This window comes from Lacerta agilis, chromosome 3 (genome assembly GCF_009819535.1).
Source record: "Lacerta agilis isolate rLacAgi1 chromosome 3, rLacAgi1.pri, whole genome shotgun sequence".
Classification (NCBI taxonomy): Eukaryota; Metazoa; Chordata; class Lepidosauria; order Squamata; family Lacertidae; genus Lacerta; species Lacerta agilis.
The window spans coordinates 99,766,949-99,791,377 of NC_046314.1; the positions used below are offsets into that span (position 1 = coordinate 99,766,949).

A 24,429-nucleotide genomic window follows, 5' to 3' on the forward strand; every position below is an offset into this window, starting at 1 on the left:
AATGCCTGTTTCTGTGTGAGAGAAAGTGTGCATGTGAGAGAGGGCATCAATCTACGCATATTTTTGGCTCGCTTACACTTGGCAGAACAGTTCCCTGCCAGAAACGGTTTCTCACTGCCAACCAATATCAAGGTTGTATAGGCCTCTCCTCAGCCCTGCTTGCACATTGTTTATGTGGTGATAGGTATTTGAGACCTAGCTCATTCTGTTCTTTCCCTGCCCTAACCCACCCCAAAAAGAAAATGTACAGCACTCAGCAATTGAAATTGACTGAATCCTCCAGATCCGAGATATCAGGAAACTAGTTTTGAAGAAATGCAGCCTAATACATCACTGTTTCGTTCTCACAAGCCAGGAGTTTTCCTGGTCAAGCTGTTTGTTTTCATGGATTAATACACTGTGATTAGAATTCGCCTTCCCTAGTTTTGGGCTGACCCCTCTTTTGGTCTCCAAGCTAAGACCACAAAAAAAGAAAAAGAAACAGAGATTTAATGGATAGTTGTCCTCTAAATTACCCAGCATTATATCTTTGAGAAAGGTCTGATTTAAAGGCAGATTGTCATTGGTAAAGTGAAACCAGTAAAAGGCAAGATGGGTGTGTTCCTGAGCCCAGAAGTTGTTAACTGAGAGAGTCAGTTAGTGAGAAAGTTGGCTGTTCCTTTTGAGCAGGTTCCAAGAAGCTCTGTTCCTAACCCCATACCTCATTAAAGTCTAATCCTGCAAGGTGTTAACAGATTTTTTCCTTTTCACTCAAATTAGCATGGGATTGAGGGACAGGGTAGAGGTTTTTTTCCAGTGGTGATAAGGATCCTTTAGGATATTTTTGCATAAGCAGAGTTCCAGTTTACCCTGATCAAACTGCTCACCTGAGAATTGGGCTCCGTTTAGCGTGGTGCCTGCATGTGGCCTCTTGGAGTTTGCCCAGAAGTGACCCATGAGCTGCTGAAGGTGATTCCCCACTCATGATCTAAACAAATAAGAATAAACTATCCTGAATTTTCTAAACAATGAAAGAAACTTGACTTCTGCTAAAGTGGAATATGTCAGTTTGCATTTCTTAGTATTGATCTGATGTGTAGAGATCTTTCCTATTCTAATTAATCCAAGAGGGTTCTGGAAGCTTCTCTGTGTGAAAGAAACAAGCAGAAGATTCATGATGTTTGAGTACAGCTGGCTTAAACTAGTTCTGTTATCTCTTCTGTCAAGGTCATGCTGACTATACTGTAATAGTAAAGCCAGAAGGAGCCTTGGTTTCACTTTCTCTCTTTCTATCTTTCATCCTTATGGTGTGGTGTTCTGTACATAGTACAGAATAAGTTTAGACTTATTATAAGTTATTGTAAGTTTAAGTTAAGTCTGCTGCAACTGGATTTCTTATGGACAGTGCCAATCCTGAATGCATTGGATTTGTGACCATTATGCTCATTTGCCTTCAGTAGCAGTAAAGCTCTGCTGGATGAAATATAATTGCCTCTGGTCTATTTCTGGGAATCCTGCAACGTGTTTAAGTTTCTACTCTGCTAAGTACACGTCGGAGTTCTGCTCTGGATCAATGTTGAGTAGAATTTCATGACAGAATGACCCTCCTGCTTCTTTATTATTCAAGGGACCTGAAACTGGACAATATTCTTCTGGATGCAGAAGGTCACTGCAAATTGGCTGACTTTGGGATGTGTAAGGAAGGGATCTTGAATGGAGTAACGACTACTACCTTTTGTGGAACGCCAGACTACATAGCTCCAGAGGTATCGCAGTTCGTGCCTTAAAGTATGGGGAAGTGTCTTCCGTAATGCTGGCTTGAGCACAAAGGATCAGTTTGCCCAACCCCCTCCATGCAACCATTTTGGGGTTCCTGCATGTTGGTGACTGGGAGAACAGAAACCTGGGTTCACCCTTGCCATCAGCCATGATGGGATTGCAGCCCTACCAATGATTTCTGTGGCACGTTGTCAGAGCAACTGGGATTGTAGGCACCGCTACAATCCCAGGTATATGTTTACTTCTAGCTGATGCGGGAATATCTCTGTGCCGTCATTGGCACGCATGAGCCAGAGAATGACCACGTGGAGATAACTGGTCAGTTGCACCATGTGGATAAACCATCTCAAAGAACGTAATATATGTTCTTTTTTATTTAAAAAGGGAAAAAGAAACAAATTGAATTTTCTATTATACTAGGAACGGAATGCTTGAAAACTGTAATTCCACCGTTTAACTTTTTTCCTTGTCAAGTGCCATGGAATATAACTTCATCCTGCTACTTTGGGATGGATGGGAAATGTGGAAAATGAGATAAGCATGTCCACACCGTGCAAAGTGCAGGAGGTGGAATCTCAAGGGCATTGTTGGAGGCTGACCCAAGGGGCCTAAGCCCCCAGCCATTTGTGCCAGGCCCCAATTACCCTACATTGTTCTTATTATAGATTGTGCCCCACTAAAAGAGGCCATGAGTTCTTGAAACCCTTCAAATTAAGGGTTAAAACCCTGGGTGAAAAAGGAAAGGCTTTGCCTGGTGCCTAAAAATAGATAAAAGTTGGTGCAAGGAAAGCCTCCCTAGGAGAGCATCCATTCTCTCCATTTTTTAAAACTTAAAAAAGTGTTTGTTTTAAACTTTGCAGCACACCCAGCCACCCTGTAAGCAATGCACAGTTGTTGGTGAGCCCCAGTCACTCACCATCTTCGTCTGGGCAGAGGCATATATACATATAAATTAGCATGTGCCAATATTATGCAAATGTTGTCATGGGGCTGGGTCCCACACCTTTGAAATACTGTGCGATGCCACTGAAGAAGCTCCTTTTATCTGCTAGTGCCCAAGCCCAAGGCTCCACCTTGTTATACATGTGCACAAATAGAGTATTGCTTTCGTTGAAAAGATCATGTATGGCATATGTCGTGTTCCCAATGGGCCTTGGACTTCACAGTTGTTCTAAGGGGCAGCATGCTTCTCGCAGGCTCTCAACGCATTTCTTTCTTTCTTTCCCGATTTCCCTAACAGATTCTTCAGGAATTAGAATACGGTCCCTCAGTCGATTGGTGGGCGCTGGGTGTCCTCATGTACGAAATGATGGCTGGCCAACCCCCCTTCGAAGCTGACAATGAAGACGACCTCTTTGAATCCATCCTGCATGATGATGTGCTATATCCAGTGTGGCTTAGCAAAGAAGCTGTTAGCATTTTGAAAGCTGTAAGAGACTGTCCCTTTCTCTCTCTCTCTCTCTCTCTCTCTCTCTCTCTCTCTCTCTTCTCCCCCCCCCCCCCCCGCTCTTCCTTATTAAATTTGACTCCCCCTCCCTTTTCACTACAGCAATTTAAGAGCAGCCACCACTGGGAGTTCAACTGCAGTTCAGAGTGCTACTGTCCATATAAAGGGGGTCTGGAATGAATTACGCTTCTTGTGGGAAAGGGACAAAATGTTTGTGTTCTTTGTGGCTGTATGCTGCATCAATATATGCACTTGAGAATCATGTTTCAGAGAAAAGGAAAACACAAGCGGACTAAATGGCCTTATCAGGCTGACATTTCCAACTGCACATGTCTTGCTACGGTAGGGGAAGGGTTATGTAATTAAAGAAACTCAGCCTGCAGGTTTGCTTTGGGCCCTGATCCAAAACACTGGAACGCACTGGCATATGGATCCTAGCCACATTGACTTGGAAATAAGGCCTGTTGATTTCGGTGGGACTTAACTCCCAAGTAAGCCTGCATAGGATTGTGTATCCTATGTGCAAAATTCATTTAATTTCAAGATAATAATATTTATTAATATTATTATTTTATATTTTATATACCACTCTTCATCAAAAGATCTCACAGTGGTTCACAAGATAAAAATTCAAGATAAAAGCGCAAAGTTAAACCAGAAGCAACAAACCATAATAATGAAACCCCTCTTTCCCTGACAATAATAATAGTAATAATAATAATAATGTGTTGTACCCTACCTATCTGACTGGGTTGCCCCAGTCGCTCTGGGTAGCTTCCAACAGAATATAAACAACACAAGATGCACCAGACATTGAGAGCTTCCCGATAGCGAAACTACTGTTTTTCCACCAAACAGCTTGGTCTATCATTCATTCTGAGTGTTGAGTACCAACAGGTTCCTACAACGAGCCCTGCAGGTCAGAACACCAAATCCCTACCATAGCTGCTCATCAGAAAAAGTGCAGGCATTTTAATCTGGAAAGTGAATACTACCAGCACACACTGGGTTCTAGGAAGGAAGGAACCCCAAGCACCCCAGTCCTGCGCAACCGGGTCTCTAGAACCCCAACCTTACCCTTTGCTTCTGTCTCAGCTGTTCAACTGCTCTTCTACCCTATTGTCTTCCCTGTTTCTCATCGCCTCTGCTCCAAGTACTTGGGCATCTGGACCTGGAATGCTAACAACCTGCTGCTGTGCATGTCTTGCATGCCGCACCTTAGGCCACAAAGCTCCTAACCATTTTTTTAATTTAAAAAAAAAAAGTTGTGGCAAGAAATGCAGACAAATTTTGGCCCAAAATGAAGCAACGCTGCTTCAAAGAGAAGTTTCAGCTCCCCACATGGTGCCCACCAAAGAGCCTTCCATCCATCCAATCACTGGCATAAAAACTTCCCACGTAATTGGAGCATGGCAAACTATTGGCAAACATTATGCTTGTTGCATAGAATGTTGCCCCCTGCGACGAACCTCCACTTCACACTCCCCTTGTTACTAAGTGAATTTCTAATCATGTGTTCTGGGTCAAATTTCAATCCACCCCACCTGTCCCTCTGAGGTCCGTCTGTTATGTCAATTCCCTTTTATTAATAATCTGGGAACCTCTTAGTAACAGGAGTTTTCCTTCCAGCGGCCGTGGCCGGTTATATCCTCTGCTCTGGGCTTCAGGGGTTAAACTCTTCTTTGCCTACACTATATCAGTTAGCTAAGCCCTCTTAGCAACTCTGTGGCAATACCAGGGTTTCCGCCCGCTAGCCCCTCCTGAGGGAACTCCAAGACACAAACTATCACCCTGCAGGTCAGTTTTCTCCTTTCCCTGAGTTCACCTCCTCATGAGCATACATAGCTCGCTTGACCAAATGAACGACGATATTTTCTTAGCTCAACAATAAGAAGTCTTTATTTCTTTCAGAACATAACGGTTTCAGTAATGGTTTATAAGCTTAGTTCCATAACAGTGTAAACTCTTTCTTTCAGCATCATATACACATCTTCAACGTATCCTAACCTATCCTAACCTACCCACCACTATCCTGGCACCACGCCCTCCTTCTTCTAGTCACCACCCCCCTCACTAATGGCTGCTCCCTCCTTTTAAAGAGCAGAATGCCCCGCCTCCCATGAGATACCTGCCACTCAAACTGGGGTGTCCATTAACTCATAAAACACCGTGGGTTTCTGAAAATCCCTTAACTTAGATCCGTTTCGTTACACACACACACACACACACACACCCCGAGGAACCTTGGATGACCTCAATAGGGGGCTGTACCATTTGAAGTACCGTACCTGTATCCCTAACTCCCACTGATTTCATGGGGGTCTGGAAAAACCCGATCCTGTACGCTATTACTAACATTCTCTCTGCGCAAACATTTTTGCTTGTCAGATGGAGTGATGCCTCCTCTTCTCCCCACCCACTGAACCAATTTCAGGGGGCGCTGTAGTCGTGGAAGGAAATGAGATAAAGTCCTTTTGCACAAGCGGAAGTCCTTGCACAGGGCTTCCACTAACAGGATGTGCTAAGTGAAACTCAGAACAAAAAGCGTAGGTTGGTAGAGTTACATCTTGCACAACACATATGAAGGATTCTGGCCTTTTGCATTTAGCTTCCCCCACCCCGCACCCCAAGAAAAGAAAAGAAAAGTTTTAGGCTTAGCTTTGTGTTTGAAACTTGTGTTCTTCGTCTTGTACTTTAACGGCATGCAGTTAACAGAGGAGCAGGAAGAACAGAGGAAATGAAGGGGCGTCTATGTACTTGACTGCCGAAAATTAGCAAGGGATTAGCTTTGGAACGCTTTGTTTCCTCGCATTGTACTGTTAGACATGCGTTTTGTTTGTCAGGCACTGCAAATCAGAGTCTTATTAAGTCATTGAAAAGCATTTCTTTTAGCAGCTTTTGCAGAATGGACCTTGCTTTCTATTCAGCTGATTTTCTATGCAGTTTATTTCTGTTTTCCAGAAACGTTTTATAAACTCAGCAACCCCAGATGCTTTGAAATCAAAAACTATGAGAACCTGGAATTTAATTTCTCCAAACCCAAACTAAAATCCTTGTTGGCAGCGATCCCATTTTGCTGCAGAGGCTTCTTGACAGTACACACAGCCCTGAAGTTATTTTTAAAAATTGTTTAAATATCTTGTGACTTCTGGGAATTCAAAACCTTTTTTGTTTTTGTTTTTCCTAAGGCTTAGGCTTGCTTCCCTTCAAAATGAGAATAATATAAGGAAGGTGAAGCCATAGCTTTATATCTATTGCATGCAGAATATCCCAGGCTCAAACCCCAGCATCTCTGGTTGAACAGGAATGAGGAACCTCTGGCTCTCCAGATGGGTGTTTGGCTCCAACTCCCCTCAGCCCCAGCCAGCATGGCCAGTGGTCAGGAATGATGGGATTTGGAGTCTTAACAACATCTGTAGAGTCTCAAGTTCCCCATGCCTATGATAAAGGATCCCACGCAGTAGAGCTGAGATCAGTATATCCACCTGAGACCCTAGAAAGCTGCTGCCAATCAGAATAAACGGGGACTAGATTATTTATGTATCAGTTGATGGTTGTTGTTGTTGTTGATGATGATGCTGATGATGATGGAAAGTCTTGCTCTGAGTTAGATGAGCCAGTGACCTGATTTGGTAAAAAGTTGTTTCCTGTGTTCCTAAAATGAGGACCTTACAATCTGCCTGGAGAGCTTAGCTCCTTAACCAGCGGGATGAATTTCGGGGTATTAAACTTGGGACCTTCTACATGCAAAGCACCATGCCACAGCATGTTCCGCAGAAGCTTTTGCCAGACAGAATTGGAAGGTGGCTTATTTTCAGTCCTATAACAAAGTAGCTTATTCTCAGCCATTCATCTTTCTTTTCACGGCTTCAGGCATTAAACTTTTAGACCTTAAAATTCAACATGTGCATGCAACAAATGGGTGCTTGGAAACAGGTACACTAATCTGATAGCTGGGGTTGGCTCTGTTCCATTGCCAGGTAGTGTCTTCAGTGGTCTAATTATGTATGATGAAGACTTATTTGAAAGACGTCTCCTGCTAGCCTACCCTTCATTGGTACCCAGCAGGGAGTAAGAGGATGTGGTGGTTTCTGACTGAAGCAGCAGAAAGAGCAGCTCAGGCTGAATATTTTTGTGGGCCTTCTCTGCTTTCTTGACCCCTTGACTCAGAAAGAAAGAATCATAGAGTTGGAAGGGACCCTCAGGATCATCTAGTCCAACCCCCTGCAATTGCAGGAATATGCAGCTGTCCCTTACAGGGATCAAACCTTCAACTCTAGCCAACTGAGCTATCCAAGAACTTGTTGCTCCTTGTTGCTTTATTGGTGCAACTTCCCACTGTGCAACAAATGTTTGGTACCTTTTGTTTCCCCTCTAGTTCATGACAAAAAATCCAAATAAGCGACTTGGCTGTGTGGCATCTCAGAACGGCGAAGATGCAATTAAGCAACACCCTTTCTTTAAGGAGATTGACTGGGTTCTTCTAGAGCAAAGGAAAATCAAGCCACCATTCAAGCCTCGGATTGTAAGTAGTGCTTTGACTCTGTGCAAGAGACCTTGGTTGAAAATATATCAAAGTTTATTGGTGTCCTTTATAATAGTAAGACTCTAATCCTATACAGATTTACCTGGAAGTAGGTCCCATTAAACTCAGTGGGCCATACTTTGGAGTAGAAATGTATAGAATTGCACTGTAATGCTGCAGTAGAGTTGAAAGCCCAAGTAGCAACCATGCTAAGGTGGTTGGTTTCTTCCAAGGTAAGTCTCAGGTTCGCTTATTATATGCTGAATGTGAAAATGGTCATTATGTATCTCTTACAAAGACAAGGACTAATGGAATCAATTATTTTAAAGCCAGCGTGGTGTAGTGGTTAAGAGTGGTGGACTCGTAATCTAGTGAACCAGGTTTGATTCCCTGCTCCTCCACATGCAGCTGCTGTGTGACCTTGGGCTAGTCACAACTTCTCTGAAGTCTCTCAGTCTCACTCACCTCACAGAGTGTTTGTTGTGGTTAAGGAATGGAAAAGGAGATTGTTACCTGCTTTGAGACTCCTTAGGGTAGTGATAAAGCGGGTATCAAATCCAAACTCTTCTTCCAAACTCTTCTAAAGTGAGTCCACAGATTAAGTCACCTGGATTATAACTTGCCTCTCTTGATAGCTGAACAATCTAAAATCATTATTCTTGGTTTTGAAGTGATCAGCCATCATATCCCACTGCCGCTTATAATATCATCACTGAAAGCACAGGAAAGGTCGCCACGTGCTGACCGAGCATTAATCTGAACAAGTATATATAAATAAAGATGAATGTAAAAGAAGCCTAAGAAGACTTCGTCATGATCATCCATTTGAGTAGGCATACATATGGGATTTCCACTGCAAGAATATTAATAATAATAATAATTTATTATTTGTACCCCGCCCATCTGGCTGGGTTTCCCCAGCCACTCCGGGTGGCTTCCAACAGATATTAGGATACATTAAAATGTCACAGATTAAAAACTTCCCTGAACAGGGCTGCCTTCAGATGTCTTCTGAATGTTAGGTAGTTGTTTATCTCTTTGACATGGGATGGGAGGGCGTTCCAAAGGGCGGGTGCCACTACCGAGAAGGCCTTCTGCCTGGTTCCCTGTAGCTTTGCTTCTCACAGTGAGGGAACCGCCAGAAGGCCCTCGGCGCAGGATCTCAGTGTCCAGGCTGAACGATGGGGGTGGAGACGCTCCTTCAGGTATACAGGACCAAGGCCGTTTAGGGCTTTAAAGGTCAGCACCAACATTTTGAATTGTGCTCGGAAACGTACTGGAAGCCAATGCAGATCTCTCAGGACCGGTGTTATGTGGTCCCGGCGGCCACTCCCAGTCACCAGTCTAGCTGCCGCATTCTGGATTAATTGCAGTTTCCGGGTCACCTTCAAAGGTAGCCCCACATAGAGTGCATTGCAGTAGTCCAAGCGGGAGAAAACTAGAGTGTTAAGAATGTTTTAAAGCAAACATATCTCTACACAAATCAGAAGAGGGAAATTATTGTTATTTCTTTCCTCCCTAAACAAATTTTATTTATTTTATTTTTTTCAATTTGGACGCTGAAAATGTATGCACTGCCTGGAAGTTTAATCCTTGATGGCAGTAGGTTCTGCCTGTATTGAGTCTCGTGTTTTGACTCTGTTTCCCAGTATTCCACAGGGGAATATTTCTGCACCATGTCCCTTTTTTAAAAAACAAGCCTTGGAAAACTTCAGGCTTCCCTCTCTGCGTTGCAGTTTTTTGGATATATGATGGAGTGGCTCAAACGGTATCAACTAGTCAGCTAGCTTCTAATGCCTTGAAAACGGAACCTCAGAGGATTAATTTTCTGGAGGCCTTGGTAGACTCTGTAATGCAGTAAAGCCTACCACCCATTCTGTTGCTATGCTGATGCTGAGAGCATTAATATATGGTCTTTTAAATACCCTTTGCAACTGAGCGCATGTCCAATATTGTCTTTTTTTAAAAAAAAAAATCCAAATAGGGAGCTGATACATGCATGATCATCAAATGTTGAGCAATATCAAGAGATAACTTGGGTGACTAAGTCACCCAGATTCATCTTTTTTGCATATCGCCCAGTTTCAGCTCTCACACAATGGAAACCGTTCTTACCTTCAGATGAGAATCATGTAGTGTTGAATGATGAGAGACTAGAGCGATGCGTATCATTTATTTATTTATTTATTTACCTGTTATTTTATTTATTGCCTCAAGCTGATGCATCTAAGTAGTATACAGTAAAATCATTATACAAAATCAGTACATAATATACAAAACAGGCTAAGATATATGCACCTATGAAGCCCCCCCCCCGAATTATACTCAGTTCTTTCCCTTTTTAAAAAAAACCCAGTTTGAATTCTGTACCGTTTATTTTATTTGTCCAAGTACTGAATACTGATGCCATTTAACTGCGAGCACCTCTGCTCATTCTGTTCTTTTCTCACTCACACTGGCCCCCCAACTTCATGAAAAACCTTCGGGGGGGGGGAGCAGGAGCTAAACTCAGAGCTCCAAATGAACTCACTTTCATTTCCCTGCAATTGTTCCCTATTTTTTCCTATGCAAGCGTCAGATGAGGAACGTCATTCCCTGGCTACTATCCATGCATTCTTTTATTTTTCCCTCTTGCACAATTCCTCATTATTATTAATAACAATACTTAAGTCATAGCACTGACTCCAACCCTGCCAGGGGAGGAGAAGAGGGTTACACAAACTTGGATGTGCCATGCATCTCCTTTGCAGACTTTCCAGTGAGCTGCTGAACTGGAATGCACACAGGAGTGGCTGCCTCTGCTGGAGAACATAACTTTAGACAGTTCCCTGTCTCCACTGGCTGTGCATTCTAAATGTAGGCCCAAGTCATTTATGCATCTCACTGAATCTTCCACTGAGCATCTCCATGAGATAGCCTACATGTAAGGGCTCTTGTCCAGGGTGGAACATTTTGACACCAAAGAAAAACGACAAAATGGCTGGGGAGGGAGTGAGGCTAGCCCAGGCATCCCCAACCTTCAGCCCTCCAGATGTTTTGGACTACAATTCACGTCACCCCTGGCCACTGGTCCTGTTAGCTAGGGATCATGGGAGTTGTAGGTCAAAACATCTGGAGGGCCGCAGGTTGGGGGTGCCTGGGCTAGCCCATGGCCCCAAAGCATTAACAAAGTTGACCTGTAGGCAGTGGCCAGAGGCAGGAGTGGCTATGGTTCACCTCTGACCAGGAGTGGCTGGCAGGAAGGAGGAGTCAGAAATAATAAGTGCCAAAGCTATCAGTAGCAAAATGTTGTTCTAGGGCAAGGTTCCCCAAACTTGGGTCTCCAGCTGTTTTTGGACTACAGTTCCCATCATCACTGGCCCTGCTAGCTAGGGATGATGGGAGTTGTAGTCAAACAACAGCTGGAGCCCCAAGTTTAGGAAACCCTGATCTAGGGTGACCAAAAATCAGGTTAGAATTTAATTAGGCGCAGACCCAGTTCTCAGTGGCTTCCATTCATTCCTAAATGAGCTGCAGTTGGCAAGGCAGCTTGGAAGGGGCAAATTAATTGGGAACTAGGAGAACGCTTGCCAAAGGGGGGTGGGACTTGTTCCCAATTACTTAATAATAATTCCATAATATATTTTTAAAAAGCTGTTATTCAGTCCTATAGAAGAAAGCAAAGGGCTACATTGCAATGAGGCATCTTTTCCAGTTCTGACATTGGTTGGCCTGTTCTCCACTGAAATGTACCCCAGGTGGGGCATGGAATACATTGTACACCCTCTGGGGTCCTTGCAGTCTATGAGCTCTCTTGCTCTCTGTCTTTCTGGCTCTTGGTCTTCTCCATTTCAGTCTCCCTACAGTGCAACCACTGCTTTGTATATCATAGTTAACAAGTTAACAAGGCTTTTCCATGTGTGAAAAGGTATGTTGTCAGCTGGCCTCTGGCCAGTTTCTTGAGTCCCATTGAAAGCCATTCCCTGCCATTACTTATTCAGACAAGATAGTTGTGCATGATTTGCAGACTTGGGAGCTGTTCATGAGAGTGACATTGTATTCTACAGGGATGGGATTAAGACCAGTTCTAGGGAACCAATCTGTGTAAAAAGAGAGAGAGAGAAAGAGTCCTTAAAGCTAATCCGTGGAGTAGCAGTGTAATCCTATGCTGCGTGAGCAGGTTTCATTTCTTCATCCTTCACTTTCAGTAAGGCCAGCACATTGGACACTATGCAAGCAAGATGAATTGCACAAGTACCAGGTGCTCCTTCAAGTTTAGGGTCTATATGTTAGCACCTTGAATTGGGACCAGTAACATAATGGCAGCCTGTGCTACTTGCTCAGAATCAATGTCGTATGATTCCCATCGTTCCAGCTTTCCATTGAGGCCAAGTAGACATAGGAGTGCTTAACATGGGTTGGTTCAACATACCTCCACATGTGGTGGGAATGTCCCAAAACCCAACTCTTCTGGACAGCAATCATACAAGAAATATGCAAAATAACTAAGCAAGTATTAGAAGTTGCCCCAGAACTGGCCCTACTAAACATCTTCCAATCTAATAATGCCAACTCACATCATAAAGAGATCATAACCCACCTACTCTCAGCAGCTAGAAACATCATAGCCAGACACTGGAGAGACCTGTCAGGAGTAAGCATGGACCAATGGTACAAAATTGTATGGGAAATAGCCTTATTAGAAAAACTAACCAATAAACTGAAACTGACACGGGGACAAATAGAACAAGATGCCTTCAGCCTGGTATGGCTCCCCTTTATCACATACACAGCCCAACAAGACAACGACAAGAATCTGCCAAAAGCATATGAATCAGTCTGGCTAACCTGATTCAGAAATACACACACACACACACACGCCCCGCTCACATACAAAAACAAATCTCACTACAGCCACCCAAAGACAACCAACCACAGCCTAGGCCACCCTCAACCTCTCTCACCACCAAGGAAACACAAGCAAATAGTAAGAGAACCCAAACAAGTAACACTGACACAAAACCCCACACATACACTAAGTAGAAGACTAGGAACGTAACCACCTGGCCCCACCCCACACACCTTTTCCCCTCTCTCTTTTCTTCCTCACCAAACATTGTATGTAACACTAATGTCTCACAACAAATGAAACTGAATTGTAGAAAACACAACTTGAAAAAATAGACAACACACGTGCTTTGTACAATAAGAAATCTTTAATAAAAATATTTTTAAAAAAGAAAGAAAGAAAGAAAGAAAGAAAGAAAGATGGGCTGGTTCATGCTGTTAGTAAATACCATGGGACCCGATATCATTTCTGTATGAATTTTTGACACTCAACATAGTCAGAGTGGGAGTGGCTCTTTGGGTACCCTCCCTTCTTTACCATGCACAAAATGTGACATCTGAACTGGCCCGCAGACCTTGCCCCTTGCTTAGGTGAGAGTGGAGCAAACAAAGGTGGCCTGTTGACTACTTGCTTGGAACGGCAAGTAAACCTGACCTAAAAGGCTTCAAAGGGATTGTGTATTGTTCAGCTCCCTGTTATAATAACAACAACAACAACAACAACAACAACAACAACAACAACAACAACAACAATTTATTATTTATACCCCACCCATCTGGCTGGGTTTCCCCAGCCACTCTGGGCGGCTTCCAACAGAACATTAAAATGCAATAATCCATCAAACATTAAAAGCCTCCCTAAACAGGGCTGCCTTCAGATGTCTTCTAAAAGTCTGGTAGTTGTTTTTCTCTTAGACATCTGGTGGGAGGGCGTTCCACAGGGCGGGTGCCACTACTGAGAAGGCCCTCTGCCTGGTTGCCTGTAACTTGGCTTCTCGTAGTAACTTGGCTTCTCGTAGTGAGGGAACCGCCAGAAGGCCCCCCCCCCAAGCTGCTATATGCAGGAGCTGGGAGTGGGGATGTGCCAAGTAGCACAAAGGGTGTGTACAAAGAGTATGAATACCTGTACCACATGGCCCAGTCAGGCCTACTGATGTGAAGATGCCTCCTTATTGTCTTGTCTTGTCTTCCTATTTGGCTAACTGAGGTCCATCTCAGTTCAGCCATTTTTACCGACACATTTACTTGCAATGTATACAGGATCACTGGCGCCCTCAATCATTCCTCACATTTAGGGACTAAACATTGAGACAGGGAGATTCCACAAAGAGATGTATGTAGTGGAGCTCAGTTTCTGAAGCCACATATTGTACATGGTAAGGTGCAACGCAATAGTGTACACGAATCTAATGCACCATTGAATCTAATGTGCGCCTCGGTTTTCAAAACCCTTGAAACCAAAAAAGTGTTTGCCATGCCAGTGGTGCTTTTCAAGCTTGCAATCAAATCTAATGTGCACCCTAATTATCGCAATGTAATTTGGCCCAAAAAGAAGTGCATTTCATTCGAGTAAATATGGCGTGGGAGTGTGTGTGTGTGTGTGTGTGTGTGTGTGTACATCTCAGAAGACAGTGGCTCAAATCCAAAAGAAAGTTAGTCATTATATTAACCTCCCACTGAAATTAATTGGGCACATATAAATTAGTAACAACTAATCTGCCCTTCTGATTTCAAAGGGGCTTAAGCGAAGCTAACTTCTTTTCTGGATTTGGAGCAATAATCTTTCTGTTAAAATAAAATAAAAATCTAAGCTACCATGGGAAGCATCCCCACCAACTGCGAACTGATACCTCTTAAGTGCTTGACAACCCACCCAATCCCATCTGTACAGTCCGAGGGAGGCAGTAAAACCACAAAGTCCATTTTTAAAAGGTATGCTTCCTGATGTGGGCAATGCGCTGCATTTTGATCTCAGCCAATTGGACCTGATCTGAGCTGTTAGCATATTATTAAAAGAGGTGATTGGCATTTCGAAGTGGGTTGCTAACCTTCTACTTTTCAGACTGCCCCATTCCAATGCTAAAATTGCTTTTCCTCCTTCTCTCTTGCCTGGATGAAATAACAGCTGTCATAGTCCTGCCTCTTCTAAGTTGCTAAATTTCCTTCAAATCCATCCTTGTAGCGTTCTTGCTCTTTGTTAAGTCTTGTCTTAAGGATGCCAGCGATTTGTTGAGATTTTTCAGTATAGTGCTGCAGCCAAGGTTTCCATTTGAATGAAGAATTTATTAACATTTTCATAATACAACACATACCCAGACCCACACCTACAAATACAAAACAAATACAAATACACATAATGCCAGGATTCTTCTTCTTGTTTGTATACCTTACAAAAAAAATTTCTATTTCTGAATCTTGACGTTTGACTTCCCCCGCCTTTTCACCTTCGGTTTTAAATCCATATTTTACTTTCTTAACAGCTTTTCTCTATAAAAAAAATTTAACTTCAATTAAAGATAACACAATTCTCTTAATCATCCTATTATAACATAAATCTTAACAGAATATTCTTATAAAAACTAAACTTATTTCTTCTGTCCTTTATCATGCTGCTTTTAACTTAAAATCCAATATCTCCTTGCTTATTCAGAATAAACTTATAATTAACAAACTTCACTCTCCGATTTCAGGTACCATAACAGACCATTTGGGTTTTACATTTAATACTTCATCCCACACCCCCTCTGTCCATTGTCTTTCTCTGTCTTTCGCCAGAACCCATCCTCCAGTTGTCTTCTTTTTCCAAATGTCCACAGATCCAGGCAGCGTTCACAACAGACCTTGCATCGAGCTTCAGGGTACACATCACATCCCTCCTGGGCTCCTCCGCTTCTTTGTACTAAACTTCTATTTCTTGTAGATATCTTAATTCCATGTCCCTTGCCCCCGAGCTCCCACCTCGGGGTCTGGATATTATAAATTTTCCCGTTCCAGGGCTGCCACCCCCAGAAAACGGTTCCTTTTCCCGGAGTCGCCCAGCCATTTCAGACCATCCTTCAAGCACCCCTTCCAGCTCTTTGCCAAGGTTTGCTTCCATTGTGTAAAACTTTTGAAAAGCCTCCTCTGTGGGAGATAGATTCTTTTTATTTATAATCCCACTCAAGACTTGCAGTTTCCGATTAAGCAGTTCCAGCCTCAAGACAGTAAACATTTCTTCATCCTTTAGACCAGAGTTCAAAACAAGTTCGAACACAAAGTCCAGCATTTTGGAAGGGAGGGTGAGTGTCAAATTTCAGTTCCTGTCTCTTCCTTCCTTTGTTTCAATTGTTTCCCACGTCAGTCCAAATTTTCCATCGCCATTTTTTCTGAAGCCAGAGTGTAAAGACCAAAACTTTAAATGGAGATATTTTCTCCCCACTTAATCCCCAAAGGGAAAACTCAGCAGTCTCAGTTTTCAAATTCTAAGCACTTTGTATCCATTATTGTAGCAGCAGTCACTTAAACTGGTTACTTTCTTTCTCTCCCGAAGGGAGGGAGGCAGGCTCCCTTTCCTCTTCCCCCCGGATCGTTCCAAAAATAGAAAAGTCAATCAAATACTCACAACCACCGGGTTCTTTCAGATCGTTAAAGACAGGTAGAACTTAGACGCTCATCACAGGATTTGTCGCCGCATTTACATCCCGGTTGGGGCATGTCCCCTATAACCCGGCTCCGTCGTCCCTTCACCCCCACTCCCCCTTTACAGGGGGAGCGAGGGAAGGGTTCCAAGGTTTCCATTTGAATAACCCCATCACTAGGAAAATATATCCCCCCCACCCCCCAAAAAATAAGACAGTCCACATTCCTGCAGAGTGCCAGCAGCCAATGTACAAAAAGGTTTCTTCTATAGTGAGGAAAAAGTCACTAATTTTTCCACAAGATCTTTACTGGTACCTTAGAAAACAATCCAGGTCCTTTTCTGCATGCATAAAAATACGTGAAATCTGGGTGAAATGTAACGATTTCCAGTAGTCTGCACTGGAGTGAGCAGTTCCTCTGTTTGCAGATGGAAACGTATATCAAATGTACAAACTTATTTGGTAGATGAGGTGGCATAATTTCTGGTGTTCAGGCCATGAGCGACGTTGCTTATGTAACCAAAACAGCACCACCCACCCGCAGAAGGTATCAGCAGGCTTGGGGGAATCCCAGGTTTTGCAGAAGTACAAAAAAAGTCTTGAGAAGATGAGCCCAAAACAGGCCATTGAGGAACTGAGCATGCTCAGTGGCCATGGAATGCTGACTGACATGTTGAGAGGGAGGAGCCAGAAAACCCAGAGGGAGGCGCAATGGAGTGGAGTGGTTGGAACCCTAAGCAGAAGCAGCTCCACACTGCAGCATTTTGTTGCCAGCCCCACTTGCATAAATTTAATAATAATAAATATGGGTCAGTGGATTGCTGCAGTTTGTTATAATAATAAATGTTGCAGCGGAGAGCGGGTTGCAAAGAAATGTGGCTGGAATCCTTAAAGAGGGACTTTCTTTCTGAAGGCAACCTTTCAAACATAAATAAACCTTTGGGTTTGCATCCAATGCTAGCCCTGCTCAGAGTAAACCCACTGAAAACTGTGGACATGACTCACCTAGCTCTATTAATTCCAATGAGTTTTACTCTGAGCGTAGCTTTTTTGGATACAGCCCATGGAAATTTCCCATGTTGGTGTTTGCTTTCTTTTGCTTTCTTTAAAAAGACAACAAAACAAAACAAAACTTGTAACTACGGAACCAAAATATTCATGCATTTTTATCTAGGGCTTTTTCCTATTCCACTTTTAAAAAGTCATAATGTTGCACATGCACTTTCTTACTGAACCTATCCTAGGTACAGGATTATGACTTTGCAGTTTGGCAAATAAATGAGTCCCTGTTTAAAATGCAGTATCCTGCACAGTAATAGTAATGGGAACACCAGAAATTACTGGCCGAGTAAATTTATTTTTGTGTGAATGTTCTCTCTTTTCAAGTTTGCTTCAGTGTGAATGTCCCTCTTTAAGGTAAGGCCTACAGTGTGGGGAAAATGCCCAGGTAGGTTTGTTTCTAGGCCTAATATATGCAAACGCAAGGTGTCCCTCTCCAGTCTCATAATATATTTCCATTCAGTCATCCCGGTGCATGGCAAGTGGCATTTAGCAGAGGGGGACGCAAAGGGGCTGTAGTGCATGCGTCTGCATGGAATGTATTCTGCTCAAATCAACTTTGGGCAGTGGAGTTTGGCCCACGTACCATTGGAAAACACTCTTTCATTGACTCCCCTGCCTCCCTTCGCACCCTTAAGGACTCTTGACACCTCCAAGTCCCTTCTCACAGTTGGGTTAACAGACCTGATCAGTGTATTGGAAAGGGATGGTAGAACTTGCCTATAGCTTATGTTTGCTAGCATCTACTTAACAACAGTGGAGAGAAGGGAAAGCCAAGGTGGGCCTCTTTTGCTCCAGCTGCTGTCACGTGCTTCTCTACGTTGGTGGCAGCCACAAGGGTTTGGCTCGAGAGCAGACGGAAGCTGGAGCATAGAGGAGCGGGTGTGGGTGGGGCAAACAGGAGTCAAGGCCTGATTGAACACCAGCACACACACACACACACACACACACACACACTGTCCTCAAGGGATTTCAGTATTCAAGGTCAATGAATCATTTTGGGCCCAAGCAACCCACCAGTGTGTGCATCCCAAGCAATAGGAGCAGGTCATCAGAAACCTGCAAATGCAGGGGAGGAGGGTTCCCGATTTTACATGGAGCTCCATTCACGTCATTTGGACTTCTCCATTCTCTTTTGTAAAGAAGTTTAATGCTCAACAGGCAGTACTGGTACATGCATGCATAGGGAGCATTTCCTTTATTGATGGAGAAGGTCTGGAGGACAGTCCATATGTTCATATTACCAGACTAAGGAGTTCCTATATTACATGGATTTTGGGACATGGCCAATTACATTTTTTTTAATCCTTTGTGAGTTTTTAGGGGGGGGGAATCTCCTGCCATCCAATGCCACAGGTGGATAATTATTACTGTTTATGTTCATTTCCAAAGCACAGTGATGTGTTTATTTAGTTTTAATTGTAGCACCCTGTGCATTGCTTCTCTCCGCCCTTTTTTTAAAGAAGGAGGATGTTCCCTTAACTGGGATTTCTGCCAAGTGCCACCACTCCTATCCTACCATTGTTGTGGCCGGAGAATCTGTTGACCAAGTTTGCAACATTTTTGTTCCCTTACTCTGTAACCTTATTGTGCAATCAATCCTCTACATGACTCCATAAAAATCAACGGGCTGATTTCAGTAGGTCTACTCCGAGTCTCACTTAGCAGGGTACAATCCCAGCAAATTTATGATGTTGCAAACTGATGAAGCCCACTTCATCAGATACACGAACTGTTACCCAGACAGTGGGGTGGGAACTGTGAAGAGTGAGGTCAGAGGGAAAATAAAACCCAAACATGCAGAGTGTAATGGTTATGTAGAGGCCTAAAACCTATGCATTTTTGTTTCTGTGACAGTTAACCAACCGATTTGAAACCCTGGAGTTTCCTATGTTCCTAATAGAGCAGTGTTGATGATAACAAAACCTTCTGGCATTGGGAAGCTGATTAGCACATGCAGTAGGATAAATACACGATATCGTGATTCAGGCCACAAACAATACAGTTGAATTTCTTGGTCAGCTGTTTCCCACTGGAGCCTCCCTTCTGAGGTGCCATTTCAGAATGTCCACTGCTGCTGTTTTTGCTGCAGGAGACCAGCACTGGAAATTTTGGTGGCAGACAATGTGTAATAAGAAATGAAGTTCTGAAACAAGACCACACCCTGCCCATGTTATTTGTGGCATTCAGCATCCAGTGCGCTTCGCATCTTCTGCAGCTTGCCATTGTACAATCTCTGAGACAAACGTTGGCCGTGGGGTGCTGTGCCTTTAAAAAACACCCTTGTCCATGAACTAGGCACCACCTATAAGACTGGAATCTTAAGACAGTAATGCTAAGAAGGAGTAGAAATGCCGCTGGACCTGTTTGCTGTGCTCAGCAGATGGGCCCCAATAAAGGGCTTCAAAACAGATGGTTTTCATGAGAAGGATAAGGAAGGGCGGTCAAGTATTCTCAGTTCTGCATTTAGGAAGGCAATCGCTAAGGCACAAAACAGAGGAAGTAAATGCATTCACGGATATTTTGGCCCTAAACTGTCCATTTGGTTCTTTGAAAAATTAACTTTTGTTCACGCCCCCAAGTTTAATTTTCGCTGCAGAGCCAGCCCAAATTGTTTTGCTTCCTGAGGTGAAGGGAAAGATGGTGCCCATCTGAAGAAATGTGGAGCTTAAATGTAATAAATAAATGCCTAGAATTTGAGCTTGTGAACATGGCAGGCAAGTCATCATGACTAATCTGCTGTTTGTCATGTACAAACCCATGTAGCTGTATCCTCCTGATACTGGGGTGAAGGGGAAATCGAGTTTGCACTGCATTTTAATGCAGGCCTAACTCGTTAACTCTTCCAGAAATGAGCCAAACTTTCTGATGCTGTTGTCCAACTAAAAAAAAAAAGTGTGCAGGAATGCATGTGGCAGAGGAAGGTGTGCCTGCAAATGCGCATCTATATGAGTGCAGACGAAACACCCAGCGCATTACATTAAGCACAATAGCTTTCTAGACTTAAAGGAGATGCAAATTAATTTTTGCCATGGCTATTTTTAAATTATATTTTAAAGCAAGTGGATATGGAAACATGGGCAGCTGAATTTAAGATTGGGACAAGGGGAAACTGACAGATTTGCTACACCCTTGTTTCTTCAGAAAAGCTACTTTGAGCACAGAGTGAGAGGAGGAGCAGTGCTTAACCTTTTCTCCACCTGCCAGTTCCTCACTCTGCATTGCCTTCCCCATGTGGCTTTTCATCCCAGCATCTTTCAGTAGTATTCTCCCCTCTCCCTTTCTTCTTCTTCTTCTTTTTCTTCTTCTTCTTCCTCTTGCTAAAAAAGTCAAGCTCATCAGACCACAATTACTTTAATTCAACCAGGAACTTCCTAAGAAAAGAGAGCCGGTGTGGTGTAGTGGTTAAGAGCAGTAGACTTATAATCTGGTGAACCGGGTTCGCGTCCCCGCTCCTCCACATGCAGCTGCTGGGTGACCTTGGGCTAGTCACACTTCTTTGAAGTCTCTCAGCCCCACTCACCTCACAGAGTGTTTGTTGTGGGGGAGGAAGGGAAAAGGAGAATGTTAGCCACTTTGAGACCCCTTAGGGTAGTGATAAAGTGGATATCAAATCCAAACTACTACTTCTTCTTCTTCTTCTTCTTCTTCTTCTTCTTCTTCTTCTTCTTCTTCTTCTTCTTCTTCTTCTTCTTCTTCCTAAGTAAAGCTCTTTCCCACTCCATCCTGTTCCCCACATCACTTTGTCCCTCTCACTGCCTCTCAACCTCCTCCCCCTTTCTCATCCTGACTTCCACCTTCACTGTATCATTTTATCTCGGACCTCCACCTTCATGCCATCATACCATGCTTTTCAATTTTCTCCTTTACCTCTTGCCTCTGGTTTTCCAACTCACCCATCTGCTCTTCTCAATTAAAGTAAAAAATAAGTAAGTATTGAGGTCTGATCCTAGGTGGGGAGGAGGGAGGGAAAGGTCTCAACATGGCTGGTATTCTCATGGTGGCATCTACGTAGGCAGGGTCCAAAAGCAACCCAGGCTTGGCCAGTTGGTTCAGAAAGGCAGTTGCTGGGAACTGCGGAGAGGTGGTGGAGATGGCTTTGCAAAGGTGTTTGCAAAGGAGGATTAATATAAAGCAAGGGTGGGGGGACCCTTTTCATCCTGAGGGCCACATCCCATCCAGGACAAGCTTCCCGAGACCACAAGCTAGTGGTGGGTAGGACTAGAGACAAAAGTGGGTGGAGCAATTAATGTCAATTTCACGGTAGGCTAGTTTCTACACACACTCGCAATCCTCCTTCTATCCCCTATGCAGGCAAGCAAAAGGCATTGTCAGGGTTCAAGGACACATTCTAGCCAGGCAAAATCATGCAAGGAGGGTACAAACCAGGGCTGGTGAGGGGTGTGGCTTGGGGAGAGAGGGTGTGGCCTGAGGAGAGTCCATAGGTCTAGGTAGAGAGGCTTGGAGGGCCACCTTTGGTCCCTGGAAGTTAGGCTCCGCAGCCCTGATATAAAGAGGAATAAAGATTGAAAAGTGGGGGAGTAAAACTGTGCCTCTTCCCAGTGCTTCAGGTAGGCCTGTGACTATGGAGTTATTATTTTTATTTTCTTGGTGCACTTGTAGTTTGGGGGGGGGGGGAACACATCAAAGTCAGACACACAAAAGCAAGCTTTTTGAAAAGTAATAGGACAATTAGCTGTTTGGCCGGGAAAGAGATGAGAAACATCCAAGAAAATGCAGTGCAAGCTCTGTAGAGAGGCAGGGCTGCACCAGTTACGTCACCGGCTGCTACTCCAGCCAGTAGCTGCTGCAGGTCTTGTTTAGACCACACCGAAGAGGTTGATGCTGCAGTTGCATTCAGCAATTGAGGGGTGGGTGGAAATGGCCACAAAGCAGGTCTTTAGAAAGACTGCGGAACAGCAGAGAAAAGCAGAGCGACTTCATCTGGGTTCTCCCCAATAAAGGAGTGCACAAATGATGTGGCTGGAGTGGAAGCAAACTGAATTCCTTCCACTGCAAGAGCATTCTTCAAACTCTTCCCATGCATTACAGTTTCTTTTCAGCCACTAAGAGGCAGCGGAGTTCTCTTTTCTCTTCTAACAGGTGCTGCAGCAGTAGCAGGTAACAGTTGGCTAATGGATCTATGCTCCATAGCTGAGGACATTCTGACTTTGTGCTGGCATTGAATTGACCAGAGTCAATCCTGGTCTGCTCCTGTGCCATGAGCAGTAGCTTTATCTGCAGAAGCAACAGCACTAGCTTTCTGCAGCACGGAGAGAAGCATTCCCCCCTCTTTATGACAGCCGAACAAGCTGCTGTGAAAAGATATAGGAGCAGGAGGCCAGTTAAAAAGTTGTCAGCCCAGTTTTTACAAAACCCTGAGCATGTACAGGAGATGTTGAGTGATCCACACACCTTCCCTATGGACTTCTAAGTTTCATGCAGAGAGACAAACTCACACATGTGCTCTACGGGTGACCATCGTGTATACTGTAATCCCAAAACTGCAAATAAATTTCAGTTGGAGGAATTCACTTGGAAGTTCATTGCACACAAATTCATTCCAGCCCTAGAACTGGATGGGCAGCCTGTGGCCTCTAGACATTGTGGGACTGTAACTCCCATCAGCCACTATCAGGAATGTTGGAAGTTGTAGTCCGGCAACATCTATAGGGCCTCACCTTCCCCATTCCTACTCCTGAGACTTTAATCGGATGACACCCCCTATTTCACTCCCAGTAATCAGTGGATGCCACTGATGTTAGAAGGATGCAAAAGCAGCAATATTTGCACCTATTGTCACAAGCTCTTGTCATGCCATGCTAGTGTTATCAAACCCATGCAAGCTTGCAAAATACTCCCATTGCTTGTCTAAATAAGACAGGAAAATATGTGTATCCCCAAACACAACTAAGAACAAAATAAGGCAATTGCTATTTTGGGGGCCAAATATGTAGGGGTTTTTTGTTTGGGGTGGGTGGGATGCATAGATTCACAACAAGTTTTTTTGAAGGTACCTAGGGGAGGGATCCTAGCAAATCAGGAACCTTGGTCAGCAAATGCACACCCAGAGCATTGGCAGGGGTAAAACTAGGAAGGAGATATGGGTAGGGTGGGTAAGACTGGTATGAAAAGCACTCAATGCTCCCTTCCCTCCCATTCCTTTCCATGTTAAATTGCTCCCAGTGGGCAAGGAGGCCATGGGGCTCCGTTGCAAGCAATGGCAACGTAACAGGGAATTTGCTTTCTGATGGGATGGTGTGTGTTGCCATTGTTTATCCTTGCCAAGTCAAGACAGACAAGCGAGGTGTGGGGAGTCTATGTCAGGAGCTTGTGTCTCTCCTGCTTCGTACTTGGAAAACCCTTTAGCTACAGGGGCTTCCAAAGGAAGGCTTTTCCAGGAAGCATTTCACAAATGGCTGACCTGTTCTATGGTTTTGAAGCAACATGGTGCTGATCTGTCTGAAGCATTAGGTCTAGCAGCAACCAGTATCGGAGGCAACAGTGGAAGTCATCAAGCCAGCCATTTGCAGAAGTGCAGTGATTGTTGGGTGAAGCCACTGCCCAGGAGCACCCTGGGGGGCCAAGCGTTTTATTTATTTACTTTTATTCATTAGATTTATACACCAGCCTTCATCAAAAGATCTCAGGGCAGTTTCGTGAGATTCAGAATGTTGCCCTCATTGTAAAGAATAGGAGCCACACTCCAAAAACATAACCAGAACCCTGCTGGGTCAGACCAGAAGCCTACCTGGTCCAGCATCCTCTTTTTGCAGTGGCAGACATGATGCCCCTAAAAGCAGGGCATGAAGTCAGTAGTCCCTCTCCAGCTTGTGGTCCTCATTCAACAGTCTTCAAGAGGCCTGTCGACTCTAATACTGGGGAGTTATTTATCTATTTTGCAGCATAATTTATACCCCTCACATCTTAACGGGTTGCCCCAACCATTCTGGGCAGCTTCCAACATATATAAAAACATGATAAAATGTCAGACATTAAAAAAAAACTTCCCAATGCACGGCTGCCTTCAGATGTCCTCTAAAAGTTGTGTAGTTTATCTCCTTGACATCCGACGGGAGGGAGTTCCACAGGGAGGGCGCCACTGCCGAGAAGGCCCTCTACCTGGTTCCTTGTAACTTCGCTTCTCGCAGTGAGGGAACCTCGTAACTCATAATAAAACCTCATAAGTGTTTTAC

The 24,429-nt window shown here is 43.9% G+C and overlaps 1 protein-coding gene across 1 annotated transcript in view; it reads left to right on the forward strand.

The window, feature by feature from the left end:
* The window catches only part of LOC117044287 (protein kinase C epsilon type), a 153,680-nt gene that overhangs the window by 127,709 nt on the left and 1,542 nt on the right, over positions 1-24,429 (forward strand). The window contains exons 11-13 of the mRNA XM_033144901.1: positions 1,607-1,745; positions 2,999-3,187; positions 7,584-7,730. Coding sequence (XP_033000792.1) covers positions 1,607-1,745; positions 2,999-3,187; positions 7,584-7,730 — 475 coding nt within the window. The remainder of the gene's footprint in view (positions 1-1,606; positions 1,746-2,998; positions 3,188-7,583; positions 7,731-24,429) is intronic.